This window comes from Fragaria vesca, linkage group LG2 (genome assembly GCF_000184155.1).
Source record: "Fragaria vesca subsp. vesca linkage group LG2, FraVesHawaii_1.0, whole genome shotgun sequence".
NCBI lineage: Eukaryota > Viridiplantae > Streptophyta > Magnoliopsida > Rosales > Rosaceae > Fragaria > Fragaria vesca.
The window spans coordinates 25,724,312-25,743,403 of NC_020492.1; the positions used below are offsets into that span (position 1 = coordinate 25,724,312).

A 19,092-nucleotide genomic window follows, 5' to 3' on the forward strand; every position below is an offset into this window, starting at 1 on the left:
TTAGTTTAATATTATATTTTCACAAAAATTCTTAATTATGGGTTAGTATTGGAATATTTAGTTTAAAATTGAAATGTGGGGTGAACAAAATATTTGGTGGGGTGGCAATAGCCGCACCCTTTTTTTTGTTCATCTTCATCAAAGGGATAAAACTGTATTAAAAAAATTTCAAAAAATAGGGATGTGTATTTATAAATTTCGTATGTGTGAATAAAATTTCTTTTTTGCATATGTATGTAATTAAAATGGCCATATTTGATCACTTGAGCTTCCTCATATCTAACTCAGAGTCTCATATACACAGTACACACTATCAAATTCTTCTGCTGAATCTTTGTGAAGCCTTATGGTCTATTTGGGGGCCAATGCCAACATTCTTAAAACTGCAAAATTAAAGGGGATGTAACAATGGCAATCATATGTCCACATGCCTGGGATGCAAACGAAGAAGGGCTTAATCATTGAAGAGTTAGGACCATTTATATGGTTAAAAAGGTCTTCTTCAGCTTACATGACATGTACCTCGCGTATTACATACATTGCACAAACGACTTTACTCATACATATGGTCCCAAATCCTGACATCTGCCTATAAATTTTGAACAACAAGAACGGAAACTCTAGTAACAATCACAGTCATGTACGTGAGATTCATCATATGTTGAGTTTATTCGACTCGACTCATTTTAAGTGAACGTAGCATCTACTCTTCAATAACAAGTACGTAAAAAGACTAAAAAAACTAGAATCGGCACACGATAGTGAAAACCTCACCAAAGGTATTGGAAAGGTAGAAAAACAAAATTTATTTGTGACAAATTAAGGCTGCTGTTGCTGCTTTTGAGTCTCTCCTAATCTGTTTTATCCCCTAAGGCTTCCGCTCAATACACAAGAAACTTCCACTCCAAGCACCCTTTCTTGACAGACAAAGATTGATCACCACTACTCTTTCAGAACTAGCTGTCAACCAAATTCCACTTATATATTCAAATCACGTCTAACAGTAGTGAAACTCATTTTAGAAGTATTGTGAAAAACTGGTACTTGTTCCTGCAATATTATACACTATACATGTATTTCTTCATATGTACACCAAGAACTGAAGAGTGCACTAATATAATAAGTTAATAACTGTGTAATTTTGTACATGAAGGAATAAGAGCTGGGATTGGTTATCTGAATTTGCCAATATACCAACTTGAGAAAATAGCTACCTTACCAAAGCAGACAGATCCATCTTGATACTTTATTCATAACTAAAAAAAAAAAAAACTGTAGCCTGTAGGTAAGAACAGAAAGTACTGATGTATTAGCAATAACTTTGCTACAAAGAATGTAATTTGATGTGTTATCAAGTAGGCTTTTGAGTAAAGGTGGAAAGAGGATAGAGGGTTTTGAGTGAGTTTTGTTATACATTCAACAAAGCTAAAATCTAATATCAACTTTTTGAATGTAAAGCAAGTTGCTAGGCATTTTGGTCATTCAAACTCATATTGTAATACAAATTTTGTTGTAAAGCAAGCTGTGTTGATGGGTTTGATGCCTTTAAAGCTAGCCTTTCTTGTAACCACCTACAACAGAAGAAAGACAGCCATCATTTAAAGGAAAAAGAGAAACCTAGAGAGGGATCAATAAAAGAGTGATTCAAGGGAGAGAACAGAGGTTGAAGAGGAAGCAATGGCAACGCCAAAACAGTTATGGGAGCAGCAGCAATTGCAGATGCAGCGTGTCAATAAGAACTCCGGCGCCATTGTTAGTTACACCGGTAGTCCGGATGATGACAAGGAAGAAGAGATGTCAAGGTCTGCATTGGCTATTTTTCGTGTCAAGGAGGAAGAGATTGAGAGAAAGAAGTTGGAGGTGAGAGACAAGGTTCAGGCTCAGTTGGGACGAGCTGAAGAAGCAAGTAGGCGCTTAACTGAGATTCGTGAAGTAAGTAAACTGCAATTTCCACTGAATTCATAGCTTACATATACCTTATTATAATGCAATTTGGATTTTGGAATGTGGAAAAGTAATACAAGAGTTGATGGAAGTATCAATCAATCTCTAGCAAGTGAAGAACTAAAGTTATAGCTAGAATTCATAGGATCGATGTCCAACCCATAATTTGATATTGGGAAGAAAAGAAGTTGCAGATTCCAACTGGTACAAATGATATCAGGTTACTTGCGCATTGTTCATTCCAACCTTCCCAGTGAAGTTGTATAGAGGTTATTTTAAAGCTAATCAATCTTTCAGGAGCTTGAAGCACTGACAGATCCCATGAGAAAGGAAGTTGCAAACATTCGGAAGAGGATAGATTTAGTTAACAGAGATTTAAAGCCGCTGGGACAGAGCTGCCAGAGGAAGGTGATACTTCTATGATCATGCTGTATATATAGTACTAGTCATGTAGTAATAGTTACTCTTCCATACTAAGAAAAAAAGTTTAATCATCAAAAGGCAGTTCCTTAATCTTTGTAAAATCACTACTTGTGTTTTATGCATATTTTTTGCATGGATATGGTGCAAGGCATACAACTTGTTTTGCACAGCTAGCTAGAAGATTATAATTCTTAATCATAATCATTCAGCCATATAGTAATTATTTGGTATAGGCAGTAAATGCCTCAAATAACAAAGCTTCTGTGATTGATTCCAGCTATTATTTTGTATCTTGTTTCTGTTAACTTTCCCAAGTCGTATGATGGTTTTGTATGCTGGTCACAGGAAAAGGAATACAAGGAAGCAGTCGAGGCTTTGAACGAGAAGAACAGAGAAAAAGCTCAGCTACTTTCCAGATTGATGGAGGTAAGTTACTTAATATTCAGAAAGAGCTTCATAATATTGAAATACGCAAATCTTGTTCAGGTGATCTCTACACGAACTAGTGTATGTTCCTTAATTACTTCAATTTCTAACCATTTTCACATACATGATTTGTTTCAGCTTGTGGGTGAAAGTGAGAGATTGAGGATGAAGAAGCTGGAGGAGCTGAACAAACATGTCGAAACTCTGCGTTAAGATGTACTGTGTGCTAATCATGTATTGAAATGTGTTGTGCATGTGTGCCTGTAATTAGATATGCGTATTTTTTTTTTTTTCTTGCAGTTCTGTGATTTTTCGTTTGTATATTTCATTGGCTGTGTGTTCATGAAGAAAGGTTTCTTCCACTATGTACTTCCAAATCTGGTAGAGTTCTGTATCTCTGTGTGCTAATGAAATCATGACTTGAGAAGGGAATAGTGTTCTTCATCTGGTTCACCTACTAATCATATGTATCTTCTTATATAAGTTACTTTTGTGATGTGTGTGTGACGCAGCGGAAAGTACGGAGGATGCATATACAGTGATAAAACAAATTTTATGGCGACTAACAACCAGGCTAACAACCATGTGTTAAAAGAAAACCAAATCCAAAATAAACTATACAACCTAGAAATTGGGAACTAGCTAGCTAGCTACAATCTTTGTGAACTATGGAAGTGTTGGTCTTCAATTTTGTGATGTATGACACGACCCACCCCGAATTTCACCCTGAAATCCGGAGTAAGTAGTACGAGGACCACCTCCAATGAAAATTTACCGTAAAGATTGATAAAACCTCCCTTGAAAATGGACAACCCTAACTCAAAAATTTCAAATTTACACTCTTATTACAGCACGTCCAAACATCACTTAAATATCCAGCTAAAAACAGCAAATTTTATCCTTCAGAAATTCTAAACATAAAGTCAACCAACCAAGCACACCACCGAAATAATATACAATAATCCCAAAGTATTCAGAGCTACTAGACACTAGCGGAAGCAAGAAAACACTAGTAGGTTAAACAGGTAACCTACTGATGAAAACTGGCAGAAAAGCGGGTGACTTCCTATAATCAATGCATAGTCTCATGGTGCCATCTTTCTTCTTAACAAACAACACCGGAGCACCCCATGGAGACATGCTAGGCCGAATAAAACCCTTATCTACCAACTCCTGCAATTGAGCCTTCAACTCTTTCAATTCCGCGGGAGCCATTCAGTAAGGTGCCTGAGAGATATGAATAGTTCCGGGAAGTAATTCTATTGAGAAGTCTATCTCCTTTGCAGGAGGTAAACCAGGCAACTCTTCAGGAAAAACATCTGGGAACTCCTTTACCACTGGAATATCTTCTAATCCCACAACTCCCACACTTGAATCCACCACATGAGCTAAATATGCCTGACAACCTTTACTCAACAATTTCCTTGTAGCAACAACGGAAATTATGCAACTAGAAATAACATCTCTTTCCCTTTGGAAAGCAACCTCAAAACCATCTGGACTTTGAAGCACCACTACTTTCTGATAACAATCTACCATAGCTCTATATGCTTCTAAAAAGTCCATTCCCAAGATCACATCAAACTCCACTATATCTAAAGGAATTAAATCAGCTTCGAAATTAACTTCTTCCACTAAAACTTCACAACCACTAAACACCCAATTTATCCTCATCACCTCACCGGAGGGTAGAGACACATGCCACTCGCATGAAAGAGACGAGGATGGCACATTGGCATGGAGGGCAAATCTACTAGACATGAATGAATGCGTGGCTCCGGGATCAATTAAAGTAAATGCAAGCTGACCAAAAATTAATAACGAACCAATGATGACATCTGGAGAAGTACGACCCTCCTGCTGGGTCATAGCATGCAGTCTAGCGCGAGTCATGGGACGTCCACGCTGACCACCTCCTCGCTGAGAGCCACCTCTGACCGAAGCACTGCCCTGGGCACCACTACTAGAGCCCCTAGCTGAAGATTGACCAACTAGCTGAGTAGGGGTGGGGGTGGTCCTCTGAGCCAACAATGGGCAATCTCTCCTGAAGTGGTCTTGACCACCACACTCAAAGCACCCAGAAAACTGCTGCTGCCCATAAGAAAAAGTCTGGCTACCGGATGACCCACCATGGAAGCTACCACCAGAACCATACTGCCCAGACTGCTGTCTACCCAAATGACTCCGTGAAGAACTTCTGAAACGTCCCTTAGACTTGCTTCGAACACCAGAGCTAGATCTACCACTACTGCCACTACCAGCAGAAAACCCAGAAGCAAATGATGAAGCAGCCTTCTTGGATGGATCCTGACTAGGGCCACCATAATCACGGGGCCGAGCACCATATGTCCCCCTGGACTCAATGGCTATGGCTGCCCCAACTGCATCCGTAAAGGCCGGGTAAATTACCCCCGTCATCTTGTCTGCATATACCCCACCAAGTGCCCCAATGAAGATCTCAATCCTGGTCTTCTCATCAGGAATCAAATATGACACATGGTAGCTCAGGGAAGTAAATCTTTCTTGGAACTCTATGATACCCTCATCATCCCTCTTCGACATATGCAGGAAATCCGACTGAATTCTGCTGCGGTGGGCATGATTGAAATACTGCCCCAACAAGAGAGTCTTAAATTGCTCCCATGACATATTCAGAGAATCCTCAACATTCCTGCTGGCAAGCGACCACCAGTGATGTGCAGAATCATCCATAAAAGTCACTGCCATCTTTACCTTTCTTTCTTCTGACAACTCAGTGATCGCAAAATCATTTTCCATCTCGTCCACCCAATTGTGAGCATCAAGCGGTCCCTTGGCACCCTTGAACTCTCTGACTCCAGCATCATAAAATTCTCTCATTTTCACCATATGAGGGCGTGGAGCTCGATCCATGACATCCCTCAGCATATTTCCAATATCATCAACCAGTCCCCTGACCTCATTGCCCTCATCGGCATTGGTCGAAGTAGCTACACGGGGTTGCCGTGGGCGCCTAGGAGGCATAGTACTTGAGGAAGAAGATATTTAGTAGTCCATAAATAAGATTAACACAACTATCACACATACCCAATAACACATAGCATCAAAAGCATAAAATGCCAATAAATCCGCCACGGTCGGATCATCACTCTATAGACACTGCGTGCTATTTAGGCAGACATGATAGTAACAAGGAAGCAGGAAAAGGAAACCTAAAGCTCTGATACCAACTGACACGACCCATCCCGAATTTCACTCTGAAACCCGAAGTAAGTAGTGCGGGGACCACCTCCAAAGAAAATTTACCGTAAAGATTGATAAAACCTCCCTTGAAAATGGACAACCCTAACTCGAAAATTTCAAATTTACACTCTTATTACAGCACGTCCAAACATCACTTAAATATCCAGCTAAAAACAGCAAATCTTATCCTTCAGAAATTCTAAACATAAAGTCAACCGACCGAGCACACCACCGAAATAATATACAATAATCCCTAGGTATTCAGAGCTACTAGACACTAACGGAAGCAAGAAAACACTAGTAGGTTAAACAGGTAACCTACTGATGAAAACTGGCGGAAAAGCGGGTGACTATGCCTCGCCTCCTACTAGATCCAACCCGAACTCTGCAGACTGGGCATTTTAAAACAAAGAGCCCAGGGGAAGACATTTGAAACCCTTAGAGTGAGTGGACAAAAATAAATTTTAAAAGAAAATAAATCTTTATGCTTCCCAAATTAACTTCTGAGGAAAAATAATTAACAGCATGCAACAAGCTCAAAAGCTTTTAAAAATTTACCGAATTTACCGAAACGTGACTAGCCGCGCTAGTCACCAACACTTCAAAAATAAGAGCCTCTCAGGCTAAAATAAAATATGTATGTATTACACTCGTCATATCCCTTGTATGAATTTTCTTGAAACAACAAAGACAAATAGAAAATTCACACAAGGCTACGACGCTTGCGTATAACGCTCACGTCGCACCATAATGACATTTTTCCTCATTATGGTGGAAAAGACGGTGAATAAATATATATATACGTGCATATCCCTTATATAAATTATTATATTTATATACGGCTACGACGATTGCTTCTAACGCTCACGTCGCACCATAATGGCATTTTACCTCAGTATGGTGGAAAAGCACGTATAGCTAGCTAGCATTCCCTCATATACATATTATTCTCATAATCATCCAAATATGGATATATATACATACTCACCGAAATTCTCAATTTCGGTTATTCTCTAACCACATAAATTATTTCGCATGCACATTATTTAAAATAAAAGTCCACTCACAAATTAGGCCTAAGCCTGATGTCGATCTGGGGCCTCGTCTGCTCGAACCTGCTCACGACCTGTTTCAAAAATAATATTAATTTCCCAGTCCGAAATTCCAATATTTACGCAAAATAGGCAAAATTAACCGAGAGCCATAAACACGCTCGTCATTGCCTAACTTCGAAATGGTCCACATTTCAACCCTAGAACCAGCAGCCGTAACTACATCTTTCCACAGTTTAAACAACTTTAATCTAACGGCCGGATTCTACATTAAATCACCGCCAAAATACCAAACTTCGGAAAATCACCAACCTATCCATAACTCATCCAAAAATTCCATAATTTACATCAATATACTCTCCTTAATATTCCACATTTAAAACCATAAAAATCTCTCAAACAGCGGCGGCGGCGGCCGGAGGCCGATTCCGGCGACCTCCAATGCCTATGAAATTTTTACAGAATAATCCTCTCATCAAGCTCTACAACTCTCTTAACTAGCAAAAACACTAATTCCAAGCCTAACTAGGGTAATCGACTAAAAACATCCTAAAAGCCCTAGAAATTTCAACTCCACATTTCTCCTTACCTAGCTCAAGAGAGGGTGAGCTCTTTGGAGGGGTTGCTGCACGGGAGGAGGGCTACAAAACGGGCTAAGGATCGCCGGTTTTGGTGGCCGGAAATGGGAGCTCCGACGAAGGATAGTTCGGCGTCTCCGATGGAAAACCTCCCGATCGACGGCGTTACCGGCGGGGACGCTAGGCCGGGAAGAGAGAGAAGGTGGCGGGACTCCGAACTGGGCTGGAGCGGTAGCCGGTGGCTGGCCGGACGGCGGCAGGCGACGGCTGGAGGTTTGCCGGGGAGAGGCTCGGGAGAGAGGAAAATCGGGAGGAAAGAGAGAAGGAAAAGAGAGAAAAAGAGAGAAAGGACTTGGGCCTTCACACCCGGTCCAAACCACAATTATACCAAACTCCACCAAAATTTACACCCCAAAAATAATACCCTAATAAAATACCTTTTACTAGCTAAATTACTATTTTACCGTCATCATATTTTTATCCTACGAATAACTCTCCGAAATAAACGTCCCCCAAAAACCCCTCTAGGGACCAATTAACCATAACTTGATTTACGAAGACGGTAAAATTCTTATTATAATCAAGCTAGTAAATAAGGTAAAAATTTAAGGGTTGGGATGTGACAATGTATGCATCAATTGCAATAGGAATGAGGAAGGCAAAAGCCTTTTTCAATTGCCTATAAATTAGCAGCATAGCAAAACATGTGAAGCATGCAATGCAGCAACTGAGCATCAGGCAACTGATAAGAACCTTGTGGGTTGTGAATGAGAGTAAAAGAGGTAAAAAAAAAAGAAAAAAAAGCTAAGTGGGAAATTATCTTAGGTGATATATCATGTTCTTCCCTTCTTGGGTATTTTATGAGTGAGGGTGTACAAAGGTTTTGGGATTTGGGTTATGAGATTTAACTCATGTATCTAATACTAGTTTATTCTCATAGTGAAAGAGCATATATGTTGGGTGGACTTAGGCAGGAAATTTACCGAAATATGTCAAATCTCGTGTTGACTGTTTCTTCATCCTAATTTTGTCATCCTGCTTTATTGTGGTGTTGTGAGGTTTGTTTATATATTCTTGAATCTTAGTTCGTTTGTGACAGTTAAAATCCAAACAATAACTTAAACAGTTCACTAATTACAATTCTTTGATAGTTGATAGTAGCCTCAAAACTATTTTTAAGCTTCCGTTGTGTGTGTTTAAACGTTTCTTAATCAAAATGCCTTGTGTTTCTTTTTAATGTGGATCGAGCATTTGATTTATGTTTTAGAGACCCGCCGCACTATGACGTGCATAAACAGAAGAGGTGCAGTTTGAGACGTTACGAATGGTAGCCAATATCATGAGCCAATATTTTTTGTCAAGTTTGTATTAGAGGTGGTGTTAGGCTGGCTAGAGTTCAGATAAGCATCACCTAATATATTTAATTTAGGCGATAGTGACAATGTTTTTTATTTTACTATTTGTTGTATGAAAATTGACACGATCTCGGATATCCACAAATTAAAAATACTACATTAGTAGTTCAACAAAACTACAATTCTTCGAAAATACATCACTGACTCTTTCCATATTATCTAACTTTACAGCTCCCTCCTCCTTTGCCCTTGTCTTCACGAGGATAATTTTTTTTACTAACAAGCATAAGTGAAAACTATAGGTGCATATGCTCATATGGACATGATGAAGGTTTTTAAGGTACAAATCATCTCTACAAAAATGACAACAACAAAAAATAAACTTTAGGAATCAGTGGTAGCCTCTATCATGTGACCTTACCATTTGAAATCAACTTTTTCTTGTAGGATCTTACCAACTTCCAAACATCAAATAGTAAAACAAAAACTATATATAGTTAATATATCCCAAATCAAATGCCACATGTGCTTCTTATCTGCGTAGAACTCAAGCCAGCTCAATACTACCTCAAATCCAAACTTCACTGAAAATATAACTTAATCTAGCATACTATCCTTCTCTCCCAACCTTTCACTTATCAACTCATCTTTTGTGATCTCAAATATCCTTTATAGTAATGTTAATTTCAATGTTTTAAAAAACGTGTATCACTGGAAAGATAAGTCTATACATCTGGATATATAATTTGGGTTGATGATCTTGATACAAAGAAGGCAAACTTAGCTGAGTTACAGAAGATTGCATCAAAGCTTAGTTATTAAGGTACGCAAACAAGTTACTCATACACATTGCAACAACAAAGAATGTTCTAAATATTAATAATGAGAAAGATGTAAAAAAGATGATTGAGGAACTACAAGGAACTGGCAGTTATTCGAGACTTGGAAATATATTTTGATGAAGTTAGAAAAAAAAAAAAGATGAACGAGAAGAGTATCATACACTTTTTTTTTCTGCAATTGCGAGGTTTTGGGGACTCGACCATAGATATGCTAAAAGTTCTCATATATATATCTATGAACCTTCAATTATCTTTCTTATTGTCTTTTCCTCACTAGGGTTTCAAAATGTTTGGGATTTTGTTGTAACTAGAGTAGCAGCCGGTAAAGATAAATGTGTTGGCTTAGCCATATTAATAAAACCAAATGTAAACATCACATTTTTAGATAAGAGAAATAATTATCTTGATTTCGAGATTACCATAGATTCCACTAGTGAAAAATGGAGGTTGCTAAGATTCTATGGGTACCTAAAGTTGAAGCATCGCTCATGAGAGTGGCTTCATAAGTTATCAAGAGTTGAGAAGAAACTCCTATAGATAATATTTGGGGGCTTTAATAAAATTTTATATCTGATTGAGAATATGTAATTGTGCATTCATGCACAATCAACGTACCAAAATAATCAGGTGGTAGTAATAAGTTTGATATTGAACTCACCTATGATATATAGTATGATTGACCTTTTCCCAAATAAGGACACCAATGTCACCACCACACTAGTATATATCCTCCTCCACCCCCAAATTCGCCAGCAGATTCGTTATCCTTAACCTCAAGTTTGTCTTGATCTTCTTCTTCGCCTTATGAGGCACATACACAAAACTCCCAACAAATAAAACCACAATATTTACCGGGAGTTTTGTGTATGTACCGCATAGGGCAAAGTGTCATAGTGTTGCGACATCTGGTGGTTAATCTTGAAAATCCAATGAAAGCACTGTAACACCGCATAAAGCTTATAAGTAGCAAAACAAAGAAAAATTATCCTAACATATAAGCATAAAAAGGAAAAAAAAAACATATACTATTTTTAAGTGGATCTTCTATTGACAATCCAACATAAGATTTTCATACAATAGGCAACAACATTACCACATACGAAAAGATAAAAGGATTAGAGCTAATTATTTGAATAAATATTACCTTATTTTGTTTAAGTAAGGCTGCCCTATACCTCACCATGAATGGAAGTGTATTTGATATAAATAACACGACTATCAACGAGGACCCTCTGATCTCATGACATGACCACAACTACAACAATAAAACACACCACAAATTGTCATTTAGACCTAAAAATTTGCAAGTCAAGTCAATTTAAGAAAAATGATAAGCTTTTGTCATGGTAACATTGTAGTAATAATGGCAAAACTTGAGGAGAAGCTTAGTGAAAATTTAACAAATTACCTTCCATCGATGTTGGAAGAGGAGAAGCCACAAAAGTTTTACGTTACAAAACTTCTACAGTATTTGTTCAACATTTTTGAGTGACGAAATAGTATTACTGGATATAAGATTGATACAGAGCTAAATGAGTTAAGTGGGTTTGAAGATAGAAGGTTTAAAGTGGAGAGAAAAGCTTTGATGAACGAATATATGTTGTCATTGATAGAGAAAATAATAGGAAGCGGCTCTAATGAAATAGAGAAGCTTAAAAAGCTCATTAGAGATACATATATAACTGACAAGCTGACAATTCAATTAAGTTGCTATTAGATATGAAGATTTTAAGTTTGGACGGAAATTGAATTGAGTTAGTAAAAACTTAGAATCTTCATATCTAATTGCAACTTAAATCTATCTTTGAATTGTCAGCTCATTAGTTATATATGTAGCTCGTCATGTTTCAAAAACTTCAAAACAATATCTCATGTTCTTGTTTACATCCAAATTAACATTTTTACCAGACAGTAAATGTCCCAAGTAGATATGGTCTAAATCCATGGCCTACGCCGAATATTATCGATAGGCCCGAAATATATGACTTAGTGGTAGTTGACCCGCCTACAAAGCCGCAGAAGATCCCCTTTAAGATCAAACAATTCCATCGAATCGAGTATGATTATATGTGTGATAGCATCTACTATACCAGGAATATCAATGAACCCGATTATTGAAAATTGCTCAGGATACCCTTTTTTAGCTTCTAGAATCTATTTCTTAGTTCAAGATCCCTCTTACCAACTGGAATCAAAGAATTAGTAGATATGTTCCGCCCAAAATGGGAATGGGCTAGGGTTATGAACTTATAATCTATAATCTGATGATCAAGTCGATTCCTTTTCTTCCATTCCGCCGGATATCGAATGGTCGATTCACCATTTTGAGCATTAACATTTTAACTGGCTATTTCCATTCCCTCTCTATAATTTAGTACCTGAAAATAAAAGGGATCAACTAGATGGATCACTTACTGTGTATCAATTTTTGGATAATGGTTACTGGTTGTATTAAAAGTTGGGAATGGCTTATTTCTCTCCAGAAGAAGAAGGGCGGCACCGAAGAAAGTAAAGGTGTTCGAGCGAGAGTTCCGTGTGAAAAGGGGCCGAAGGCGAAGTAGTGAAGTGGGGCTATCTAATGAGATGTCTACTACTACTGGTCTTGTTTCCATATCATCCATGGCTGAAGAAGAGGACTTGGCTTGGATTCGAGGGCGAATCCTTCTCAAAATGACGCTACTTAGAACGAGACATGATGGAGAGCCCTAAACGGCATCGTGCTGACCAAAGACACAACTCATGGATGCTTCTATTACTGACAGATACATCAAGAGAGGTCGACTGCGGGGGAGGATTGAGTAGATATTTCTTAACTTTGTCAAACCTTTAGGCCAGCAGCTTTGCCCAGCATCTTCTACCGATTGTCAGCCTGTTCAGCTGACCTCAGAGGATTACAGTCACCCGACACATCATGTTTATTCCCGGGGGCCATTACATTATTTTCTTTTTCCCAGACTCCGGAAGCAGCTTGTTTAGAGTTCTCTTTTCATTCTAGACATGACCCTTTTTTAGACCGTCTCCTGAAACACCTGCCCTACGAAATAGCTCGCATGCAAGGACTTCGCATGGAGAAAGAATTAAAGTTAGCATGCGAGGTGGAAAAGTTCGCACATGAGTCCTAACGTGAAATGACTATCAAAGTTATTCTACATATATACATATATATAAATATATATATATATATATATTTTGCAATTCTCATGGATGCATGCATGAGAGATGTGATACAAGTCAAGTCAAGTAGAATTCAATCATCCTAAGCTACAAGTCATGCAGCATGCACATGTCCATGACAAGAGGCATTCTAAACCAACTCTACTGCCTAAAAGAGGGGCGACGGCAAAGATGTGATTGATATTGCAACACATTATTAACGTTAAAGACTTCTACAAGTCTTTGACTTGCTTTGGGTCAATATATGTGGCTCTAAAATAAGTTTACATACGTGATTGGAACTGCGTCACCTAATTACGTGGTTGCCAAGTAAAACGAAACCTTGTGCAACTCAACCGACTATGCGGCGAAGACCGATTCTTATCAACAACTAAATGAATTCACCTCTATATAAGGGAGTTCAAGGATCTAGTCTAGGACACAATCATCTCATACAAACAACTACAAACCTTCGATCTAATCGAAACCCGACGCTAAAGCATTTTGCCATAGCACTACAGAGCCTGTTAGGTCTCACCCGGCTTATTGTCCCATTGGTTGCTCTGCTTGCCCGCCGAGTATCGATTGCAAACGAATAAGAGATTGCAAACGAATAAGAGGCTGCTTGTAATCCCTCACCCGTGAGGTGGCATCGAAGCCCGCTATCGTTTGGTTGGAAGTCTAGACCAGCACACCGTTTACTTTCCTCATCCGCACGGTGGCACGCCCCGCACCATTTTTTAGCATTTGGATTCGCTATTTACCTCTCTACCCCTGCTGAGGATCGTGGCCAAAACATTGGCACACCTAGTGAGATCGGAGTAATCTTGTCTGTCACCCACCATTAGAAAGACAAGTGAGTATGCCGAGGAGATGGTCGCTACACCAAACAACATGCTGAGCGAAAGCGACACAACGAAAAGACTTTACAACGCCAAAGTGTAAGGTCTATAGTTGACAAGCATGTCCTTGCCAAAAAGATTGAAATGTCTACCAGCCAATCTAATGGAGAAGATTTGCCTTTAGATGAACCTACGTCCAAAGAAATTACTTTGTCAATCAATGGTGAAGTTACTAAAGAACCAGAGGTCGAGGCCGTTGAGATTATGGATAATCATCCTATCTCAAAGATTGATGGTGTTAATCAAGAATTGGAGTTTGAGGATAGGACAGAGCAGTCCATCTTAGAAGAAGAGATCGGTTCGAACACTGATGGTGAACCACAATTTCACATGAAAGTTGACCAAGGAGCCAATTTTCCTATGCAAAACGTATATGTGGACACAAGTCAAACACATGGGGGGCAAGGTGTAGCTCGCCTTCATTCTTTAGTTAACCATCATAAGCAAGTTCATGATCAACCTCAAGTTGCTGGATATTTTGATGAAGGAATAGGTAAAAGCCTACTCTGTCAATTTTCTTCTGGACGTTCTCTCGAGTATGGCCAAATTAATGGCCAACTTAATTATCAATCATCTTATGTACTTGCAAGGCCAATACGTGGCTTCTTTATCCAATACCATTGGAATTTTTATATGCAACTTCAGAAGCCAAGCGGTGACTTTGGTTTATGTGTGAAATACATACATGTACCATGCATGCCTATGGTTGCAAAGAAGGTCGAGATACCAACCTTTGTTGATTCTGCATGTGATCTTGATATGGAGCCAATTTATGATGAATGTGATGTAGACGATATGTTGGTGCGTCACGTGCGTGGCTTTGATGATCATATTTTACAAGAGTTCAATCCTAGTGCAGCTCTTGATATGGTCAGTAGAGGCTGGCAGATGGTCCTCTTCCATAACCAATGCATGACTATTCCTGATGAGACCATGCATTATGACATGCATGATAGTCGGTGACACGGAAGATCTTTACACCATATTGTCCATAAGAATGCAATTGAAGATCATGCTTTGCCAAATGACAAAAATGTTTGGGGCCAACAAGGCAGTCCCTACGAGCTACTGTCTTCAAATTTTCAAGTCGTTGACGCGAAGTATCTCAATTCAGCACTTGAAAATTCTCGACAACAAGAGTTTCATACCGGGAACATAAACGTCGAGGCTTGGACTGAAGCATTGATGACCTCCCTTGTGGCCTTACAAAGGGTAATTAATCATCCTATTATTCCTTTATCTCTTTGCTCCTAGCTTTTACTTCTGTTTTTATATCTATTTCTTTCTCGCATTGAAAAAAGAAAATACAAAAAAAATCAAATAACAAAAAATCCAAAAAGAGATCCTTGGTTTTGCTGAAATGCAAGACACCGTTTTTGCCTACATAAGGCTTGAACTTTACTTTGAGGCCTATCCCTGAGGCTTGAAGACAAAGGCATTCCACATGCCTTAGAGTTACTGCCAGCGAAGTCAAAGTTAGAGAAGAAATGAAGACATGTTTGCAATGCTGAAATTTACAACAGCCACAATAGGACATCCAACTTCGCGAATTAAACTAGAATTATCTAGGAAGAACCAGCAGGCGAGCCTTATATCAACAGAGAATCCTGTATGTCTATTTTTCAAAAGATTTACGGTTCGTTATTCTGACACTCCTGGAAAGAATTATTGCCGTTTGAATGCAGACAGGTCAGGTTACGCGTGAATTTGCAATGGGCTTTTTATATGTGTTTTCGTGACCTTGCAACATGCTTTCCTTTACTGGAGGGGGGGTATCCACAACAGTTTTTGTGTACCTTCATCCATGCACCAGGAGCTACTTAAGGCTGATCCACAACCTTTTTTGGTGTCTGCTAACTTCAATGATACACGGTACTACAATAGCATCTTGCTCTTTCACTGAGGGGGCATACTAAAGTTTTGATGTCCTTCATTCTTCCTAAGTATTGTCGAATAGACATCAAAACTAGAGGGGGACATAAGGGGTAGATCTAAGTTCCAGACATCTAAGACTTTAGACTTTCAAATGTCTTAGTCATTATTTAGGCCAACACATGTGGCCTCTAAAAAAAATTTCAAGATTATGTAGCCGTTCGCTGATGTGGTCATTGTGTTTGACTCATCGGTTCACATTTTTGGGGGGGGGTGCAGCGAAGGCCAATTTTAGAAGTTCATTTTTTGATCAGGCTACTTCATCCAAACACATTAAGTCTAATTACATATTTACAAGGCCAACCCTGTGGCCTTTCTATCCATTCAAAGTGAACTACATCCACTCGAGGTCCATCTATTCAAGGCACATCCATTCAAGTTATATCCCTGCGAGGTCAGGCAGTTTCTCCTCAAGTATATCCACTCGAGGTACATGTCTAAAACGTGAAGTGGACGTATTATTCATGGTGATTCGAGTACAAGGTGATTTAAGTCAAGTACATGATTGTCAATTGATGATATGTGCTACAATTGGAAATGCCTACCTACCTCTCTCTTCGCCGGGAGTGCTTGCTATGTTACTCAAGTTACTCACAGTGAAGTTATGAGCTAAGCTAATTGCGGTTTTGCATGAACAAAAACCTCTTCAGTCATTCTTGACATTCATTACTTCGAGGTTGGGGGCAATATTTTTGTCACATCTCGATCCTTAAATTTTTATCTTATTTACTAGCTTGGTTATAATAAGAATTTTACCATCTCCGTCATTGAGGTTAATTATAGTTGAATTGGTCCCTAGAGGGGTTTGGGGGACGGTTATTTTTGGAGGATTATTCGTAGGATTATAGTTGAAATGGTAAATTTTTAGCTAGTAAAAGGTAATTTTTATTAGAGTATTATTTTTGGGGTGTAAATTTTGGAGTTGGGTTTTGTTTTAAAGGGTTGGACCGGTTTGGTGGAGGCCCAAACATCATTTCTTCTCTCCCGACTCACTCCCAGTTGCCTTGCCCTAGAAGGACTCGGTCCAGTTTGCTTTAGGTGAGGAGACTGTGAGTGGAAGCTCTAAGGCTTTTGGTGTTGTTTTTGCTCGATTGCCCTAGTTAGGCTTGGAATTGATGTTTGTGCTAGTTAGGAAAGTTGTAGAGGGGGTTGAGAGGAAGATGCTGTCAAAATTTCATTGGCATTGGAGGTTGCCGGAGTCGGCCTCCAGCCGCCGCCGCTATTTGGGAGATTTTAATGCTTTTAAATGTGGAATATTAAGGGGAGTTTATTGATGTGAATTATGAATTTTTGGAGGAGTTTTGGTTAGGTTTGTGAATTTCCGAAGTTTGGTATTTTTGGCAGTTAATTAATGTAGAATCCGGCCGTTGGATTAAAGTTGTTTAAACTGTGAGAAGGTGTAGTTACGGCTGCTGGTTCTAGGGTTGAGGTGTGGACCATTTCGAAGTTAGACAATGATGAGCGTGTTTAGGGCTCTCTGTTAATTTTTGCCAATTTTGTGTAAATATTGGAATTTCGGCTGGGAAATTAATATTATATTTGGAACAGATCGTGAGGAGGCTCGAGCAGACGAGGCCCCAGATCGACATCAGACTTAGGCCTAATTTGTGAGTGGGCTTTTATTTTAAATAATGTGCATGCGAAATAATTTATGTTGTTGGAGAATAACCGAAATTGAAAATTTCGGTGAGTATATATATATATATATATATCCATATTTGGATGATTATGAGAATAACATGTATATGAAGGAATGCTAGCTAGCTAGCTAGCTATACGTGTTTTTCTACCATACTGAGGTAAAATTCTATTATGGTGCAACGTGAGCGTTAAACGCAATCGTCGTAGCCCTATATAAATATAATAATTTATATAGGGGATATGCGCGTATATATTTATACACCGTCTTTTCCACCATAATGAGGTAAAATGTCATTATGGTGCGACGTGAGCGTTAGACGCAAGCGTCGTAGCCTTGTGTGAATTTTCTATTTGTCTTTGTTGTTTCAAGAAAATTCATACAAGGGATATGACGAGTGTAATACTTACATATTTTATTTTAGCCTGAGAGGCTCTATTTTTATGAAGTGTTGGTGACTAGCGCGGCTAGTCACGTTTCGGTAAATTCGGTAAATTTTTAAAAGCTTTTGAGCTTGTTGCATGCCGTTAATTGTTTTGCCATAGAAGTTAAATCGGGAAAGCATAAGATTTATTTCTTTTTAAATTTATTTTTGTCCACTCACTCTAACGGTTTCAAATGTCTTCCCCTGGGCCCTTCTTTTTAAAAATGCCCAGTCTGCAGAGTTCGGGTTGGATCTAGTAGGAGGCGAGGCATAGTCACCCGCATTTCCACCACCTTTCATCAGTAGGTTATCTATTTAACCTACCGGTGTTTTTCTTGCTACCTCTAATGTCTAGTAGCTCTGATTTTCCCTTGGGAATATTGTATGACATTATTTCGGTTGTGGGCGAAAACTTGATTCATTTAGAATATTTCAAGGAAGATGTATGCTATTTTAGCGAGATAATTATGTGATGATCTGGAAGTTGATCTTATTATTGTTATTGGTGGTGGTTGTATTTGGGGAGCACGTAGGCTCTAGAAGTTAGGGTTGGCTTGAGAATTTTTAGGAGTGTTTGCAGGTTTTCGTTAGGAAGGGTTGTCCATTTTTAAAAGAGGTTATGCCGAATTTTCGGTAATATCTTCCTTGGAGGTGGTCCCGTAGAATTTACTCCGGGTTTTAGGGTAAAATTCGGGGTGAGTTCTGACAATTTACACTAATATTTTTACCAGATAGTAAATGTCCTGAGTAGATACAGTTCAAATTCGTGCCCATGCCGAATATTATTGATAGGCATGGAATATATGACTTAACGGTAGTTGACCCGCCTACAAAGCCGCATGAGTTGGTCGAAAGAGCTCGCATGCAAGGACTTCGCATGAAGAAAGAATTAAAGTTAGCATGCGAGGTGAAAGAGTTAGCACATGAGTCCTAACGTGGAATGACTATCAAAGTTATTATATATATATATATATATATACATATACAGCGCTTCTTAGCTGCAGACATCTGTATTTATTCTTACGGTGCGGATTTCTACTTTACACTCACTTTTCAATCGAATTTTCACATCTCCACCGCCTAATATTTAGATACTAATGTATAAATCATCTATGCAAAATTTCAGCCAATCTGGTTATCATTAAGGCACTCAAAACTGCGTTTTTCTGTTATAAACATGAACGGTTCAAGTTCGACAGA

The 19,092-nt window shown here is 38.8% G+C and overlaps 1 protein-coding gene across 1 annotated transcript; it reads left to right on the forward strand.

The window, feature by feature from the left end:
- Positions 1-1,579: 1,579 nt before the first annotated feature.
- Positions 1,580-3,199, forward strand: LOC101315115. The gene is made up of 4 exons (XM_004291500.1): positions 1,580-1,932; positions 2,242-2,352; positions 2,713-2,793; positions 2,932-3,199. Exons 1-4 carry the CDS (start codon positions 1,678-1,680, stop codon positions 3,004-3,006), a joined length of 522 nt encoding a protein of 173 aa, XP_004291548.1. The 5' UTR covers positions 1,580-1,677; the 3' UTR covers positions 3,007-3,199.
- Positions 3,200-19,092: the final 15,893 nt, after the last annotated feature.

What these genes read in the sequence shown, in the direction of transcription:
- LOC101315115 (XM_004291500.1), top strand. Translation starts at nt 1,678, where the DNA reads ATGGCAACGCCAAAACAGTTATGGGAGCAGCAGCAATTGCAGATGCAG. An exon ending in GCTTAACTGAGATTCGTGAA is followed by an intron (nt 1,933 to 2,241) that starts GTAAGTAAACTG and finishes TCAATCTTTCAG; the next exon opens with GAGCTTGAAGCACTGACAGA. An exon ending in TACTTTCCAGATTGATGGAG is followed by an intron (nt 2,794 to 2,931) that starts GTAAGTTACTTA and finishes GATTTGTTTCAG; the next exon opens with CTTGTGGGTGAAAGTGAGAG.